Here is an 18106-nt window from a genome sequence, read left to right as displayed (position 1 = left end):
CACTTAAGTCAACTATAATGCAACTTGAGGACAATAATGCATCTCATGCAAATATATGTAAAGCACAATGCATGAATATCATATTTATTAATAAAATATCGAATTAATAATAAATAATTGGCTTGTAGGGCATATAATCCCAACAAGAAGAACTTAACTTTGAAGTAAAAAATTATGGTTTGATTGAAGAATGTAAATGTAACTTTTTAAAAAGAAAATTTAAGAAATTTGAAAAGTAAAAGAAAAAAGAATGGAAAAGAGAAAAGAAAAAGGAAAGGTTAGATGTTAAATTGTCTCCACTCCTTCAATGCAACCATTGCAAGGATAACGTGATGTAATGGACCTATACAAATACTCCACCAAAATTTATACTCGTATATCAGTTTTTTGATTTTATTATAAGTTTATCTTATTTTGGTGGAATTTTTGTAATCATTTGTTACACCACGTCATTATTGCAACTATCGTAATAAATAATTTCTCATACATTTGAGGGTGCTGATATCAAAATCTTGCTACCAAAAAGTCTCTAGTTCCCTTCCCCAAACCATAGTGTATTTTAGTGTGAATCCAAAGTCGGGAATGTATATTTTAATGTAAAATATTTTAACATAGATAGAACTTTTGAATAAGGTGTCCAATTCAAATTATGATTAAAACTTGATAATGTGAATTCGAGATCCGAACGAATTTCTTGTTAAAATTTCATCAACTTTGTCCTCTAATTGTAATTTTTTTTTTTTCTTTCTTTCTAAATAAAAAAATTATTTTTTGTTGTGATTTTTGACATATTCCCTTTCCTTTTAGAGTTGGATCGAATGTTGTACAATACAGTGGGCGGACGGTCCATCCTTTCCACCCGTTTACCCACTTACCACTCGTGTACGGGACAAAGGGCAAAATGGGTAAATAAACTATGGCATTCTAATCCTCATATAACGTAGTGTCTCTGTACCGAAACCCTTTTCGTTCTCGAATCTCTTTGAATTGGTGGAGTGGCTCCTTGGCGTCGTTCAAAATCAACATCATCGTCTTTCGGGTCAGTATACTACTAAGCTCTCTTCAACTCAAAATCTCTCGTTTTGCTGTGTTTGCTGTTCAGATTATTCTTTCCATCGAAACGATTCACTCACGTTCAAAAAGAATTTTTTTTTTAGGGTTTTTCTCTTTCTTGTAATGATTCACTCTAACGCTCCTGTAAGTCTCTGGTATGATAGGGAAGGGTTAATCATGATGACATAACTACCAATTTAGCAGAAAGTTGTCTGTTTTATTATTATCTAGTTAGGAGTTAGCACTAAAGCAATTCTCTTTAAAAAAAAGTTGCGAGCGTTCTGAATCATGGATTTGTGTTTTTTTACCCCTGTTGGGTAGAACTGTGAATCATTGTTTATAAATTGTGCAAAATCATTTCGTTAAAATAAAAATAATAAAAATATATATTATCTTGAATTGATGAGAGTGAACACCAAGTTTGAGTTTTGGAATGGACAATAATGTGAAAGGTTAGGTCTGTTTCGAGTATTGCCCTCCCTATTGCATAACATACACTGGGTAATGTCGTTTGTTAAGTGGAGCCTATGTGAAGAAGTTCCCATTTGATGCTAACATTATAAAATTGCAGTGGGTTGTGGGACTTCCAGGTGTGCATATCTGAAGGGGAGTTATCTTCCTTTACTTTAGCCAAACGGTGCCCTTCTGCACACCTGTTTTTGGTTGACTCGGAAAGGTAATCATGATTGTTGTAATGTATTATGTTGGACTATGTTTTAAAGATCTTTGTATATGAAACTGATCGTTGAATTTGATTTTATGAAGTAAGTTTTGTTCTTGTACACATGGTGCAATGCAATTAATCATATTATAGTTTTAGGTGGTGGTCAAAGATATATTTTGGGTTAACTTATTGCCTTCAGATTGTGCGGTATTTATCTCCTTGTTTATCCATAAACCATTTTGGATTCTTTGATTCTTAGTTTGGATGATGGCATTGAATATAAGTGTGTGATCTGAACTCCGATGTGAATTAAAGTGTCTTCTTGGAATTTTATAGTTTTATGGTATGTTAGGGTATTTTGGATGTGAATGTTCACCGTATAGTTATTTCATGACCATTTCTGATCTTCTCAATGAAATTTTGTTAATTCCCATATTAGAAGGGCTATTTGACTTGTGATTTCCAAGGTGAGGCTAAGATGCGTGATTTGCTATTTATTTCTTTTTTAGCATGCATCATCTGGAAAGGTTGGTTTGTTTTTGCATAAAAGATAATATTTCAAATTTATTATTGTATACAAATAGATGTAAGAATGAATTTACAATCTCGCAGAGAGAAAGAAGAGGTAGAAGTTTTCACACTCGTGTTATACTAATGTGCTTCCAGGGACAATTATATGATGTTTTCTCCATAAATGGGAAACACTCTTATGGAAGATTCTTTTTTTCTGTCAAAGTGTTTCTTTAGCATGCTTTCATCATAATTTTTACCATTATGAAAACTTATTCCTAACTGTGCCTAGGTGCCTGCTAGTACTGCTACCATCCTTTACAAAATATTTTGATTTTGAAACTAAATATTTTCAGTCAATTATTGGATTGATGAATTTCAGGTTCTTTAACGGAGTCTTTTTTATATATAAAGTACTTTGAAGTATCTGATGTATGGATAATTGTTTGTTCGATCTATTTAGAGAAAGGCACTAGTGGCACTACTTTGGTAATACCCTTTGTTTATCTTGAAGAAATTTTTGTAAACTCTACTGCTACATTTATATGCATTTAACTGCTCTCCCCTAATCTCCCTCCAGCTCCAAATTTTTTTTTCTTTCTACAAAAATATTGTCTTTATGTTGCACAAAAAAATTTGCTAGAAATCATTCATGATTTTAAATTTCGTGATATATGGCTTACATATCAAACTTACAATCGTGAGAATGCTGGTTCAACTTTGAGAGGTTATCCACTTTGTGCAAAAATAATGCCAAAGGTTTGGTTTGTCTCCACTCTATCCCTCTCAGCACCAAAAGTAGGTCGGATCAACACTGGATAATTACCTCTATGGATTATATATAACAATATTTCATTAGAAAACCTCAAAATGAGATTGATATTTCTGTTCATGTTTGAAAAATACGATGGCCACTATATTATCAATTTATAGGCTACCTAATTTTTCTTGACAAACATCATGCATGGTAACACTCAATGCAAAAGCATTTTTTTCTTTCTTGAAAATCTCCCTATTGTCAATAATCAACTGAATACAGCTGCATATCCTAATGCATTGTCTTGCTTATCAAAAATATATATATCTTAATGCCTTATCATATTTATATCTGATGTTTAGCCATACTATGCTTTGAACTGGCAGTTTGACCTTTTCCCCCTTTTTAGGGGGTGGTATGACTGACTAGAAAGTTGAGCGTGTTTGCATGACAATAAATTGGCGAAAAACTTCCTATTTTGGAATATAAAAATAACCCATGGGTACCTCATATGTGTAGATTATATCTGGGACCTAGCCATTCCATGATGAATTAATTCTGGCAGGAAACTTAACTACCCTATTTAGTGCAAAAAAACAGGTGTCTACCTCAATTTTAAGCAAGATTAGGAAAACTTCAGCTGCACTGCATATTAGTTTGGCATAGTCTACTTAGAACTATGATGTTGCAAGATTTTTGGCAAATGAAGTTTGGGCGTACACTATCATGTGCTGAGTGCTGAAATTCTGTTCTTCATTTTCTTCATGCCATATAGATATCTCATTTTTGTCTTAATCTGGTACATTTGCTCTTTTTGTAACAATGCTCTTCATAGACAGAATTTAAATTAAACTACGTACTAAATTAACACATTGGGAATATTGACTTTGGAAGCTAGGGAGGCAGAGAAAACTATGGCATCGGGGAAAAACAAGAAAAGAACAGGTAAAGCTGCCGAATCCAGCACAAAAGCATCACACTCTGACAAGAAAACCCCAAAGTCTCTGAAGCCTGAGCCTAAAATTGTGAAGAAATCTTCAACGCCAAATTCTACACAACTGAAAGAAGAAAAAAATACTTCACAAGTTGAAGCCAGAAACAAGGATGAAAAGAAGCCTATAAAAATAGGTAAACAAGATGGTAGTAACATTGGGAAAAAAGGTGGAAGGAATTTGAATTCACCTCATGGAAACAAAGAGAAGAAAATTATAAATGAGAAGTCTGGAGAAAACAGTGGAAAAGATGGTGGAAGGAATTTGAATTCACCTCATGGAAACAAAGAGAAGAAAATTATAAATGGGAAGTCTGGAGAAAACAGTGGAAAAAGTGGTGGAAGGAACTTGAATTCACCTCATGGAAACAAAGAGAAGAAAATTATAAATGAGAAGTCTGGAGAAACGAGTAATAGGGATCAAAAGAGTGAGAAAACTCTTGGTGGACTGATTTTCATGTGCAATGCAAAAACCAAACCGGATTGTTACCGCTATCGTGTAATGGGCCTTCCATCAAACAAACAAGAGCTTGTGACAGTTGTCAAACCTGGTCTGAAACTTTTCCTTTATGATTTTGACCTCAAGCTTATGTATGGAATCTACAAAGCATCTTCTGCTGGTGGCATGAAACTTGAACCAGCTGCCTTTGGTGGGGCCTTCCCTGTCCAGGTCCACTTTGCTGTTCTATTGTTTCATGATCTTAGTTTACTGTGCTTTTAAATTCTAGGATAGTCTCTATTGTGTGTTCTTGACAATTGGTCATTTTGAAGGTCCGCTTTGAGATTCACAAGGACTGCCGTCCACTACCTGAGAGTGTATTTAAGAAGGCAATCAAGGAGGACTACAATGAGAAAACACACAAGTTCAAGACTGAGTTAACTGTCCAGCAGGTGAGAAGATATTCCTTTTTACTAAAAGAAAATAAAAAATTGTGTTTTACTGTAACTCTGAAATCACTGTTCCTTGTAATTTTGTTGTGATGATGTCTCCCTTGCAGGTGAAAAAACTGACTCAGCTATTCCGTCCTGCGCCATGGCATTCAAATGCACAATCTTCTATTCAAGAGCCTGTACCGGCACCAATAATCTACCCCCAGCCAGCGGCAACTGCACAGAGTGAGGTAGCTCGCAGAGAACAAGTATATAGAGATCATCACAGTAGTAGCAAAGCAGTAGGGAATCTTGTCCCAGCTTATCATGAAAGGAATCAGTCTTCTAAGCACCCCATTTTACCCAGAGTTTCGGATTCTCCTGATCCACTTTTTCTCACTGAAAAAGAGTATCGAAGTTATGGTCTTCGACGGGAAAGGCATGTTATGACAAATGCTGCAGCTCCTGTTTCACCCGCTTTAGATCCTTACAGTACTCATCAAGAAAGGGAGCGGATTCTGATGAACCCTGCTTCCATAAATGGAGATGCAACGTTAGTGCAGAATGAGGCATTTCGTCATGATCCACGCTTTCTCAGTGAAAAGGAGTATCGAGCTTATGGTCTTGGTGTTCAACGCGAACAACCTCCTTCGATGACTCCCATCGGTGGAATGACTACTACTGCTTTAAACAAATATCCGGAGGATCAATGCCATACTTATCACTATGACACCAACTCATTGGTGGAACGATATCTTACACTGCCAAGGGCAGTGGCAGCTCCTCCAGAGTCTTATTCTCAAACAGCAAGACAGAATTACATAAGCAACCCCAATTACATAGAGCGTGACACCAGAAATCATACTGGAAGATTGGTTCCCAATGAAGCAGAAAGGTCGTACTCCACATACGCTTCCCATATGCTTTCAGATTACAATCAGAACTACCACGATTTGAGGGGTGAGCCAGAATATACATCTACATCAGTCCCAGCTCGATACTCTTCTCATTTGGGGGGTGAGCCAGAATATGCATCCACAACAGTCTCGTCTCGATATTCACATATGGGGAGAGAACCAGAATATCCACCCACAACAGTCTCATCTCGATATTCCTTTGGAGGCCCGGCACTGCCATACCGCTGAACCAAGGTCACTTCTATTCACCTATTATTTGCTTCTTGAATTTTAGCTCATCTCCTTAGATGCGTATGAACTGAATATGCCGCTGTTTTCTCCGCAGGAATTTACTGGGTGACAAGAAATCAAGCGCTGTGGTGGCTGATCGTGCTTCCTTTCAAATGTTGTAGCTGTCCGAGTAGGTTAATGGAGTTTATTTATTGCTGCACATTACATTTCCTTTTCCAGTTCAGATTGGTCAATCTTAGTCTGGATGATGTAAACATTCTTACTTAACGAATGAGGAAGAATTGAGGATTAGAAAATATGGTGTAACATTCTTTTGCTGAGCATGCGAATAGTTGCTTTTGAGCAGCAACATTGACTGATTGATGGGTGTCTATATGATGATCACCACAATTAAAGTTAGGTGCTCCTTTGCACTTGGCAGGTTTTACAGGGCTTCTATAGTTGGCGACTTCGTGAGATATATGCAGTACATTATAGGTGCTCTTCATAGCAAAAACATGGCTATTTAGAACTAAATCCCAAAAAATAAGTGCAGTGCCTGCATTATTTATAGGAGAGCTAACTTGCTCAGCCACGAGCTTACCAAGACCTATTTATTACCAGATTCACAATGTGGGGTATAAAAAGAAGCTTATTGTAAAATGCATAAGCTCTAGCGTTATTGGGTAGTCATGTTCATGGCACTACTGCTCAGATGACACAAATCTAACCTCTCTTGTTGAAAACATTAAAACTTTCTTCTTTTTTCTCTTCTTAAAATTTTTCTTTTTGCACCTATGTATGATGATGTATGTGCTATAACCTATTTTTTCTCTCTTATTTTTCCTTGAACCAAATCCCGAAGACTACCAGACGAAGGATATACTGATATACGGAGTACATGATAAGAGTCTCTGACGAGGATTTAATTGGGATTGGTTGACTTTCGTCCGTGTAGGGAGGTGAAGTCCTTTGTTCTCATATTTTGTTTTTCCAGAGCTAACATGGATTAAAAATAAATAAATTTAAGAAACTCTAATTCTTCTATTTATTAATATTCAAAATTTTATCAACTATATTTCAAATTAAATTTAATTTTTTAAATTAACACAGGGCTGATTTGATCCCCTTTAACGTTCTATTCTGAACATTGGGAATATGTAAGGTGTCAGGCATGCAAACTAATTCCATATTTTGAATGCATCGTTTGAATTTAACATTATTAACTTCGTGACTCCACATGAGAGTTTCACTCCTTATATAGACATTCTACTCACCAACCTAAATATATGTACAAAACTCCCTACTGTTCTCAAATTCTCTTCAATCATCCCATTTCTACAAGCTCTCCAATATACCCCACAATTCTATACACAAACCTAAAACACTTTACAACCCACTCTATTCATTTGCGTTTCCTTGAGCGTGCCGCTGACAGGTTGGAGGGATGTTACTTGATTTGCAGTTTAGTAAAATAGCCTTATTTCTAACTCGATTTTTTATTTTTTATTTTAAAAAAAATCATTGTTAGATAATATGTAAAACAACTAGAATAATATAACTGCCATTTAATGATGTTTAGATTGGGCGATGTCAAGTCTTCATCAACTCGTATGTTTTATGATGGCGTTGACTTTGACCCCATTTGGTATCATAGAAATCATGAAACCAATAATGGAAACCAAAACCTTGGTAGGGAAGAGACGCTGATTGGACTGCCATTACATAGTGATGAGAGAGAGCCTGAGCCGGTTATTTATAAGGAAATGTGAGCATATTTCCCCTGGTAGTGATTAAAGGTTGAGGAATGAGAAAAGTTGATTTGATTGGAAAAGTTGGTGCATGGATCAATAATGCTTAATGGACTTCTTTGTCATGAATTTTCTGAATTTTTTTTTTTTTTTCCCTAATAACTCACACACACTTGTCTAATCTAAAACTTGAACTCTAAACTTTCTTTTAGAAAGTAAGAGAATAATACCGCTACATCACTGACCCTTTAAAAAATAATTTTCTAAATTTGATATTGTGTTTTTTCCATGCTACTAATATCTTTATATGTGATTTTAACGAGTGGGTTTTGGAAATGGATTTAGACTTTCTTTGAAATTTTTGAGGTATGGTTTAACCATTAGATTTGCAGCATACACTCGTATATTTTGTTCTCACCGGTGCTCAGTCAATCTTTTCAAAAAAATTATGCCATCTAAACTAGTGTTTATTATTTTTGATGTGAAATGAATAGTAAGGGCCTTATTAATTTTTTCATTTATATTTCAATTCCATTTAGTAAGAAAAAAAAAAAAGGGCAAAATTGTAATTTTTCAAAGTAATAATTTCTATGCTTTTATTGGAGAGATATTTTATTTACATTACGGTTCCGTTTGTTTGGACGTAAAATATTTTTTTATTTTTTTGTGTTTGGTTGTCGTAAAATATTTACGCAAAAAACAAATATTAAAATTTAACAAAAATAATTTATTTATAAATTTTCGGCAGATTATTTTCCATACCCCGCCCGATGGACTCGGCCTTAATCTCAATGCAGACCTTTGCCAAACATCGACAAAGTAAAAATAAAAGAATATTTTACTTGAAAAAGAAAAATATTTTTCAAAAAGAATATTTTACGTCTAAACAAACGGAACATACGTGTAATTTTTTTTTATTTTTTATTTTTTTTTCATTGACAAGAAACTCATACACCCACTCTGTTCCTTTAAAGATTCAAACATTTACCATCCATTTTAGAAGGTTACGGAAATAGCACTTAGACACAAGGCCTTTGGTCATTAGGAGTAATAATGACTTGCTAGTTTTTTCTTCTGATATTTTTCTTTATTCCCGTCTATTTCGCTCCATTGGTCTCACTTGAAAGAAATATGGTCAACGCATGGTTTATCACATGTTTGATCAACTTTAAAAAAAAAAAAAAAAAAAAATGGTGTCTATATGCTTTTTTTTTAAAAAAAAATGGTTCCCTATTGTTGTTTCATAAAATTGCTTGATGACTTTGAAGAGCACTGAAATTTGAAAAAATAAAATAAAAATAAAAAATGAAGTCTTCACTTTCCATATATGTCTCTATTTTCAAGTTCTTCAAAAGACAACCAAACCTTCGTTTGTGCTTATTGTGTTATATTTTTCTTTAAACAGTTTAAGGTTAACAAAATCCCACTTCGTGAGTGAGAATGGGTTTTGATTTGTACACTTCTATGCGTGCCAAGTCTTCTTCAGCCTTCTCTGCTTTTCGTCTTCAAAACAAGCTCAACATTTTTGTGTTTTAAAACAATGTTTCTGTTTATTAATAAACAACAGAACATAAACACTGCTTATTTTTAAGTTTAGATATAAAAATAAAAATAAAAAATTTACTCTTAGATGAACAAAAAGACGAAAACGGTTACCAAAAGGGCCATTCATTGGTACGTTTAAAGAAAATTATGCCTGAGAAGTTGCAATCCTTTGCAACAGAAACTAAAATGGTTTTCATGATTTTAATCACACAACTGTCCCCTGCATTTAGCAACACACGAGAAGTTCGCACACATTGGAAACTTGAATGACCCAAAAACATACCATTCAGGAAAAAAAAAAAAAAAGAATGACCCAAAATTAAGCATTGCAAAAGAAGAATCTACCACGAGAGTAGCTCCGCAAGTCATGCTTATCGTCTGCTCCTTTGTCACCTGTAAGAATAGCGTTTTCATGAAGACACACGTCAAGAACAAATGAAAAATAATGCAAAAAAGAGCCATGATGAAAACTTATCGCATTTCTTGGCCGGATTATTAGTTTAGAAAGCAAAAGAGAAAAAAGTTGGACGTCTTTTTGTATTCTCAATTTGCATTATTCCTTTGTTCACAACTGAAGTGAGACATGTAAGTTTCAAACTTAGTTTTTAGACCTCAAACATGACTTGGGTACAGGTCTCTCAGTGCAGGTCATGTGGTTCCTCAATTAAGTTTTGCCTCAGGGACTGGAGTATTGGCCACTATTAATGCCGTTAATCATCACTGCGTGTTTCTCTGGTTTCTTCCCCTTCCAGACTTTCCCTCCTCGTAATTAGTCATCAGACAGCAAACTAGGAATCCTCTTTCATCTCCCTTCCATCACAGTTATACAAGGCTGTGCATGAAAAACTACATTCTCTTCTACACAGTCAAATTATTACCATCATATTACATAATTAGAATAAACAGGAATGGCAAATCACCATCAACTAAACCCACAAACACTGTTATCAGCCGGCATTGCTGGTGTCATCAGAATCAACTATCGGCACACGATGTAGATCAAACTTTCCTAAGGTCTTATTTGTAAAAATGAAGTGGATTGACAGTGATGGTTAACATGACAGTGTTTTGATTGGGCTTTGTCAATGATGCAAAGAGGTTTTAAGGATTTGTTGCTTGAATGGAACGCACAGAAGGTAAAAGGATGTTGGAGTTCAGATATTACAGAAGGTAGGTAATTGGGTCTTGTAAAATCAAAGGTGATGGTAGCGGTATTCAGAAAGTATGATTTTGGTTTCCAACAGAAGCTACCGGCCAGATGGAGAAAATCTTTTTGTCTAATCAAACTATTTTTCCCAGATGAGACAAATGACGCTAGTGCTCAAATGACAACGCAATAGTGGTCGTTATGCCACCAAAGAACGCATGACCAGCACAACAGATCTGTAACAAATAGGAGTCTTATTTTCTCTATTTGCATCTTATTATTCTATTCTAAGATTTTACTTAAACTCACACTATATTCTCTCTTTATACTCCTACCACAACTAGGCCTGTTAGGAAATGAGTCGAGTCAGTATTCTCACATCAATTGCATCCTTAAAGTTTCACACACATTCACCATCCATATATATTACCCCAAACAAGAGCCACGCTGCCGTTGGGCTAACCTGTCCGTTAAAGCTGCTTAAGCAGTCAGCATGCAGACTTGTAGCCTTTATTGTTTGCCCACAATCCCAAAACAGTTAATGGCTAAGACTGAAACCAACCTGACCTAAAACAGACTTTCATCATTTCAATATAATTTGGTTTTGTATTTCTAAAGCGCAGTTTTAGGTTACAGTTAACAACCCTATTTCAGCTCAGTTCCAGGTTTAGTAACAAAAATCAACTGAAACCCCTATGCCATGATGACTTAAAGTCCTCGGGGCTTCTTTTTTTTTTTTTTTGTCTGTACTGTTTTTCTTTCTTTTTTTAAATTTCTCCATTCCTATATATATCTTTTATGCTTTATCTTTCTAGCATCACCATCTCTTTTGATGAAGTTTCATCTATCATGTAAAAGGGGTGGGGGAAAAAAAAAAAAGTGAGGCCCACCTAGGATGATCCCCTTGAGACCATGATTAATGCCCAATCTCTGTTTGTATATTAATTTCTGTAAGTTAATTTATTTTTTTTAAAAAAAAAAAACATGCACTAAATTTACAAGAAAAGAAAAATAAACCATATCATGATGCAATTATACTGTCGGTTATATTATTCCGTGCGACAAAAAAGAAAAACGCACCAGCTTCAACGAACTAATGATTAGCCTCAGTTGGTTCAGCATTCAAGTTGAAACTATCAAAACTTCCAGATGTTGGCACCGGTGGACTGGCTTGATACATAGCTGGTGTCACCACTGAAGTGGCACCACTAGAAGTAGGTGCCGCTGTGCTCCCTGGAACCATTGTCAGGGGATTCAGAATCGGAGGCCTTGGGAGACCATTAATTTGACCAAGAAAGGAAGGAGCACCAGATGGCCCAACCATTGGTGGCATGGTGGGAGCAGACATATAACCTAGCAACAGCAATACAAATTCAAATACACCATATCAAAACAGAAACAGGATAACTGACAATCTGTGAATAAAATGAAACATGTTATATAGAAGTACCACAAAATTATAAGACTTTTGCCATCAAAGTTATATGCATTGCAAGTAACTAGGAACTATTAGTATGCATTGCAAGTAACTAGGAACTATTAGTACATTAGTGATTAAGATATAGTTGCAGGTATTAGGTATAATTACGTCAGAACAAACAAATATATGAAAAATAAGTTCACATGTTTATGGTACGAATGTCTAAAGTCTACCAGCTCGCTTGCAGGCAGGCACCTACAGATCAGATAGCATTTTTAATAGAAATTAGGTACTTAGGAATTTTCATAATTTATATTCAAGTAAATTACACCAAGACCCCCCAGGTTTGGAGTCCTAATAGATGTGCATTTATTACACTTCGACCCCTTAGTAAGGTTGGGCGGCCAAACAATTAAACGAGGCATGTGAAATAACCTTTTCTACACATTTACTATTTGCTGCAATTTTTAATGCATAGGTGTGGCAAAGCCAATAAGATTTGAATTGGGGAACGACTCCTGTGATGGGTGTCGTAATCTCTATTACATGGACTCTTCAAAAGTAGCGAAGTACCCGTGTCCGACATATATCCCTCAGACATGGGTATGAGATATGTGTCTGATACTTTTGGTTAGACATGTACTTAAAAAGTATAACCAATCATTCAATTACATTATATTATTACTTTAAAATGAGTTAAATGCCTATATTGAACATTATATTAAATAAAAACATTACTTTACTTTAGAAAATAAAATAAAATAATTAATAAAATGAATATTTAGCAGTGTCCGTGTGTCCTTCTATTTGGAGATTTGACACGTCCGACACATGGATACTTACCCGTGTCCGACACCCGTACCCGAGTCCATATAACATAGGTCATAATGGCTCTATTTGCACTATTTCTATCTATTATTTTGGAGATTTATAATTCTTCCGTTATTAGATGGAATTGCAATGAATTAGTTTACAATTTTATCCGCAAAGATGTGAGGTAAATGGCTTGAGGGTAATTTTGTCATCTATTTTTATCTTTTACTGTCAATCAAACGTACTTTTGATATTTCACAATTTTCTGCTAGCAGTCCTAACAGAGAGAACAATGGGGTGCAAGTGAAAGTCAAGGAAACCTTGGGAGTTTTGACCACAAAAGTTGGCATCTACTACATGCGTATAAGTACTATTTTCATCTTTTGTTGTTTATCTTCTAGGGACCTTTCTTGGTATTATAAATGTCATAAGGCTTGAACTAGAGAGAAGTAATTACCCAAATTGTGCAAAAATGCAAGAGGATCAACCTACCCTCCACAGTGGTAAACCAGAATGTTTTGAGGAAGCATTGCAGGTTGAAACCAAGAGTGGGAGTGTGCTATGGATGATGAAATGAACTCACTCTATTCAAACCAGACATGGGAGCTAGTTCTGCTAACTAAGGGGAAATCAGCGCTGCACTAACAAATGTCTTTACAGACTAAAGGAAGAACCTGATGGAAGCAAACAACCAATGTTCTTCCTCTTTCTTATAATTCATTTTATTTTCCGGTAATTTTATGTTGTGATCGTACAGGTGCCTGACTACAGAGCTTAGGATTGAAAGCAATATTGTTGATTGATTAAGAAGATCCGACAATATTTATGACAGAACCCACTGAATGAAGGGTATTTATTACCCATAATTGAAAATTCACTAATTGGTAGTAAACAACCTAACACGAAAAGAATTTCAAGTTCCTCAACTGAACCACACACAGACAGATCTTTTGGTTCTCTTCCCGCCTAAGACTACTACAAATGTGACACAAAGCATGGTATACAATTGACAGTTCAACTGCCAACAAGCAGATATCCATCAGATCAGCGACAAGATGGGCCGAAAAGATTTCACTTCAATCTTTAAAAACATTTCCGCTTATGCGCAGTTTTACATTTTACATGTCAAAAAAAAAAAAAAAAAAAGTTTGAGTCAGCACTTTGAGTGGGTAACTGAGTTGACATAAGGCTTCCGGGCAATAACCCAGAGTTCTAGTGTTAAAATCCTAGGGAAGTCAAGTCTCAGACATAGGCTTACTCAATACCCGTGATTATGGGATGATTACGGTATCCAAAAGGGGTGGAGACACCCTCCATTTCTCCTCCCCTATGCAAAACGGAAACAGGATATGACTATGACACGATAAAAAATCACTTTTATTAGTTTTCCATAATATTATGAATGTAAATATAATCACCAATATGTTCATGAATAAAAAGGCAAATTGATAAAACATAAAGATAGAGAAAGAAAATTAGAAATATATATTAACAAATCTGTCCAGTCGTATCCAAAGTATTCTACTTAACCAGGTGTATCCAATTAGAAATATATATTATTTTAGAATTTCAGATACTTCCCAGCCAACACGGGAAAAAAGAAAGGTATGTGTATAAAGAAGACATAAAATGAAAATCTCTTCCAAATAAATTGCAGTAAAATGATATATAATATACCACATATAATGTCTCTTCCATCTTAGTTGTTCTTGTCAGGCTTCTTGTACAAATGCGCCCAGATACAAAACTAGAGATCCCCTCTAATTTCTTCAAGCACATATCTAAAAGCATCTAGATGAAAGTATTTTCTCAAAAGTGGAACTAAATAAGCAAAATCGAATATATATAATATTTCTTGTAAGTTCCACTTCAAAATTCTACAAAAGCCTCTCTCATGCTGCCCTCGTTGCTAAACACCTTTTATATATACCTGAAAGCTATTCAAATTCCAGGTTCACGAGGACAAATCTGCAATGTATAGAATCCAAATGAGTTCACCTCCTAAAGGCCTAAATAACTAGTAAGATGCTAAATGCTAAAATATCAATTGAACTGAACTATAAACATTCACAAAAAATAGAGAGCAATGGACACTGCAATGTGTTTAAAATCTCTCTCTCTCTCAAATAGATCTCTGAATTAAATGATACGTGACTCTTATTTGTAAAATTCTCTTCTAATGTGTCAACTAAGCAGTAGTTACTGAATTAATTACCGATGCTGGTTTTTACACTGCCAAATGTCAATACACCTACATTCCTTCAATTTGAAGACTGACCACTCAACTAAATCATTTTTACAGAGCCATCCACATATTTTACAGAGCCCTAAACTAAATCATTTTGCTGGCCAAATCAATTTTTTTCCCAAATATTGATAAGCACCATAATACACTTCCCCATTCCTTAAATGACCAGATCCATCCACATGTGTAATACCTGAAGATCCAAATTTTGATCATACAGGCACTGATAAAATTAAATATCACAAATCTTAGCCTGGTGCAAATGCGTATATACATGGATCACTGCAAGCACGAAATATCTACCAGAAAAGTCAACACTTAGATGACATGCAAATGAACATATTCAAAGCTGTAAAGTTCCAGTTTACCTTGTGTGCCAGGAGCTGGTCTTGGCAAAACTGGAGGCCTATATCCTGCTAGTAATGGTGAATTCATAGGTAACTGTGTGTTCCCTGCAATCGGCAATACAGGAGGAGGTAGAATAGGAATACGGGGCCTCAGTTGGTTGTAAGCAGCACCAACTTGCTGGTATACTGCCGCTTGCCCGAGATGTTCCTTGATCTTCTGGTCAACCAAACTTTGGTTTTGCTGTGCCTCAAATTGCTGATAATAGGTTCGCACATTTGCCTGTACAGAATAAGAAATATCAAAACAATGTGGAGCATTACACTTTTAGAAACACAGAGAGCAAACCTTGTGTTTATAGCCTGCATTGTGCTGCTTTCGGACAGATGGCTGAAATGACAAAAAGAAACAGTGAGCAATATAAAATGTTAAGAATCATTACCTCCTCAGAGTTGCCGGAATGTTAAAAATGAGAGTAACACATAAGATATTTCAAATTTCAAAAACGACAATCATTCCGATAAACTACTCTTACTTTTACGGCTGGTTATGCACTAGTGTAGTAAAAATTAAAAAATTAAATAAAATAAAGGACTAATGATAGATAATTGTTCGAAAATATATTGTGCATGAATGACCAGAACTCTGCCTATGTTCTGCCTAGTGTCTCATTCTTACACAATCATTCCTAAGCCTAGAAAATGAGGTCGTGTTTGGTAGCTTACAGGCAGCTGAAACCAAATAGTTGGGACAAGGCTTTATTGAGTAGATTAGAGTTCTTTTGTACATGACCAGATTGGTCGGTTCTAGAGAAGAATATGCAACCTGGTTCACGATATTTCTCAAATCAATCGCTAAAACGACTCCAAAATCCTAATTCTCTAGCGTAAGAGTTACAATTAGTACAATGAGCACAGAACAGTTTACTGCATTGACATTCTACAAAAATTACAGCATATATAAATAGAGGATGACTTACAGAATCATGTGTCAGATAAGTGTCACAATAGTCACAATAGTATCTGAAAAATATAGAACCAACTAATAAGTGGGGAAAAAAAAGGTAGACACTCTTAGAAAAAGGCCAAAGACTAAATATATAATCAAAATTTAATAAGAAATCAAACTTACCGAGGCATTATTGTGTAAGGCAAGAGGAAACAGCCCGCAAACTTTCGAAACTAGAACACATAAGCAAAGATGGGAGAGAACAACATAAAGAAAACCCAACATTACATTATGGCGTATAAAATAGAAACGAATCGCTTAAATTTTTCTACTGAATACAATAATTGATATAGTAATCTGTAAATAGAGATGCATATACACATACATACTCAAACACACAGATATATATATATACACACACATGTAAAAAACCAGAAAACTTGTCTATCATTGCAAAGACTCCGTTTGTCCACACAGAAATTAGTCAATAACCTTGTTAGATTGATCGATGTTGCCTCGAATCTGATCATTTTCTCGGGAAAAAGTTCATCTCTGAAAAAAAACAAAAAAGAAAAAAAAAAATAATTAAGGCCATACGAAGGTGTGTGAACTTACAATGAATTGCAGAGAAGTTCGACCAGTTGAATCAGAAGCCCCGATGAGGTAAAACCTTAATCACAGCTGGGTTCGAAGCACGAACCTAAAAGGATGGCGAATTCAAGCTTAGAAAGATAAAAACCCTGTAAAGCACTAAAGCCCTTAAAATGGCAGGGAATTTTTGTAATTTGATGACGCTAAGTATTCGAAATTTTAAAACTGCACATAGCAACAATTATTTCTAATTTTATATCCACATTTTAGAAACATAAACTATTCCAGTTAATTCACTATAAATTTTAATTTTTTACACCATTTAAAGGTTTTCGAGGCCAATTTTATTTGACTTACAGTATAATTGTTGGTTTGGTTTATAATTCTGAAAATAATATTAAAAAATTATAAGAATAGAAAACTGTTTTTAAATAATTATAAAAGACATTTTGATTTGTAATTCTGAATATACTTTTCAAAAACTTTTAAGAAAGAATTATAAAAAAACATTTTTATGAAAACAAACCAAGCATACCTTAACTGTGTGTATGAGTGCACGCCAGTGAGGGGAATGGCAAAGGAGCTAATTTCGAACAAGTTTCCTTGAACTCTACCCGGCCTGTATAGAAATATCTTGCCCCATACTCTCTCATTTCGGTCCCGAACCCGTTTACATAGCCAAACCCTAGTTTCACACACATGCAGAGTACGAGAGAAATAGATTTATATATATATATATATATATAACAAAATAATTACAAGCAAGAGGAATAATACAGATTGGAAGAAATACATGAGATCCACATTTCTAATGAAAGGGCGGAGCCGGTGACCGATGATATGGCAGTGACTACCACTTGCTAGGTGGCGGCAAATATGAAGAGCTCTTCAGTTGGGAGGTGAGGAAGCTAAGAGAAAGAGAAGACATGAGATCTGTTGGTTATAAAAAAAATAAAAAATAAAAAAAGAAGGAAAACCCCCATATATATTTAAATAAAATTTGAGTAAGAGTATGATGTAATTGGAGCCGGAAGGGCTGAAAAATCATAAACTCTTTTCAGAGAAAAAGTATTGGATTAGGCGGAGCAGATATTTAGTGTGCTCGGTGCACTAATCAAATATAACATATTTCGTATTATTTTATTATTCAAAATTGTATAAGTACATGTACCAAATTATTTTGAAATGATGTATTGTCTGTGTACAATATCTACTACTATTCCATTTTAATTTTTTTAATCCAAATCCGTTCATTTTCAAATAACCCTTTACCATACCCGGTTCAATAGGGCGAGAACCCGTCGGGTCAGGACCAATTGCCATCTCAGA

At 35.0% G+C, this 18106-nt stretch overlaps 2 protein-coding genes across 8 annotated transcripts; one reads left to right on the top strand and one right to left on the bottom strand.

The window, feature by feature from the left end:
* Window positions 1-942: 942 nt before the first annotated feature.
* Window positions 943-6354, top strand: LOC132306964 (uncharacterized). Its single transcript, XM_059804585.1, has 5 exons — window positions 943-1039; window positions 3879-4645; window positions 4747-4866; window positions 4974-5996; window positions 6088-6354. Exons 2-4 carry the CDS (start codon window positions 3899-3901, stop codon window positions 5988-5990), a joined length of 1884 nt encoding a protein of 627 aa, XP_059660568.1. The 5' UTR covers window positions 943-1039; window positions 3879-3898; the 3' UTR covers window positions 5991-5996; window positions 6088-6354.
* Window positions 6355-9375: 3021 nt separating this feature from the next.
* On the bottom strand, window positions 9376-17824 carry LOC132306963 (U1 small nuclear ribonucleoprotein C-like). 7 transcript variants are annotated; one of them, XM_059804583.1, is made up of 10 exons: window positions 17571-17824; window positions 17313-17462; window positions 16825-16886; window positions 16679-16738; window positions 16370-16410; window positions 16218-16260; window positions 15587-15628; window positions 15262-15520; window positions 11496-11768; window positions 9376-9661 (listed from the first exon to the last, which is right to left on the bottom strand). In XM_059804583.1, exons 5-9 carry the CDS (start codon window positions 16375-16377, stop codon window positions 11509-11511), a joined length of 612 nt encoding a protein of 203 aa, XP_059660566.1. In that variant the 5' UTR covers window positions 16378-16410; window positions 16679-16738; window positions 16825-16886; window positions 17313-17462; window positions 17571-17824; the 3' UTR covers window positions 9376-9661; window positions 11496-11508. The 7 variants fall into 7 exon arrangements, 6 of the variants coding, with proteins under 6 accessions (XP_059660566.1, XP_059660565.1, XP_059660567.1 ...); XM_059804582.1 differs by lacking the exon at window positions 16679-16738 and having other exon boundaries at window positions 16802-16886; XM_059804584.1 differs by lacking the exons at window positions 16825-16886; window positions 17313-17462; window positions 17571-17824 and adding an exon at window positions 16887-16996 and having other exon boundaries at window positions 16370-16419.
* Window positions 17825-18106: the final 282 nt, after the last annotated feature.

The sequence above is a fragment of the Cornus florida genome, unplaced genomic scaffold (genome assembly GCF_030987335.1).
Source record: "Cornus florida cultivar Cherokee Brave unplaced genomic scaffold, ASM3098733v1 CherokeeBrave_3.0.0_Hap2_Chr05, whole genome shotgun sequence".
Lineage (NCBI taxonomy): Eukaryota > Viridiplantae > Streptophyta > Magnoliopsida > Cornales > Cornaceae > Cornus > Cornus florida.
Note: the sequence above shows the minus strand (reverse complement) of the source record. Positions and strands in the feature narration are given on the sequence as shown.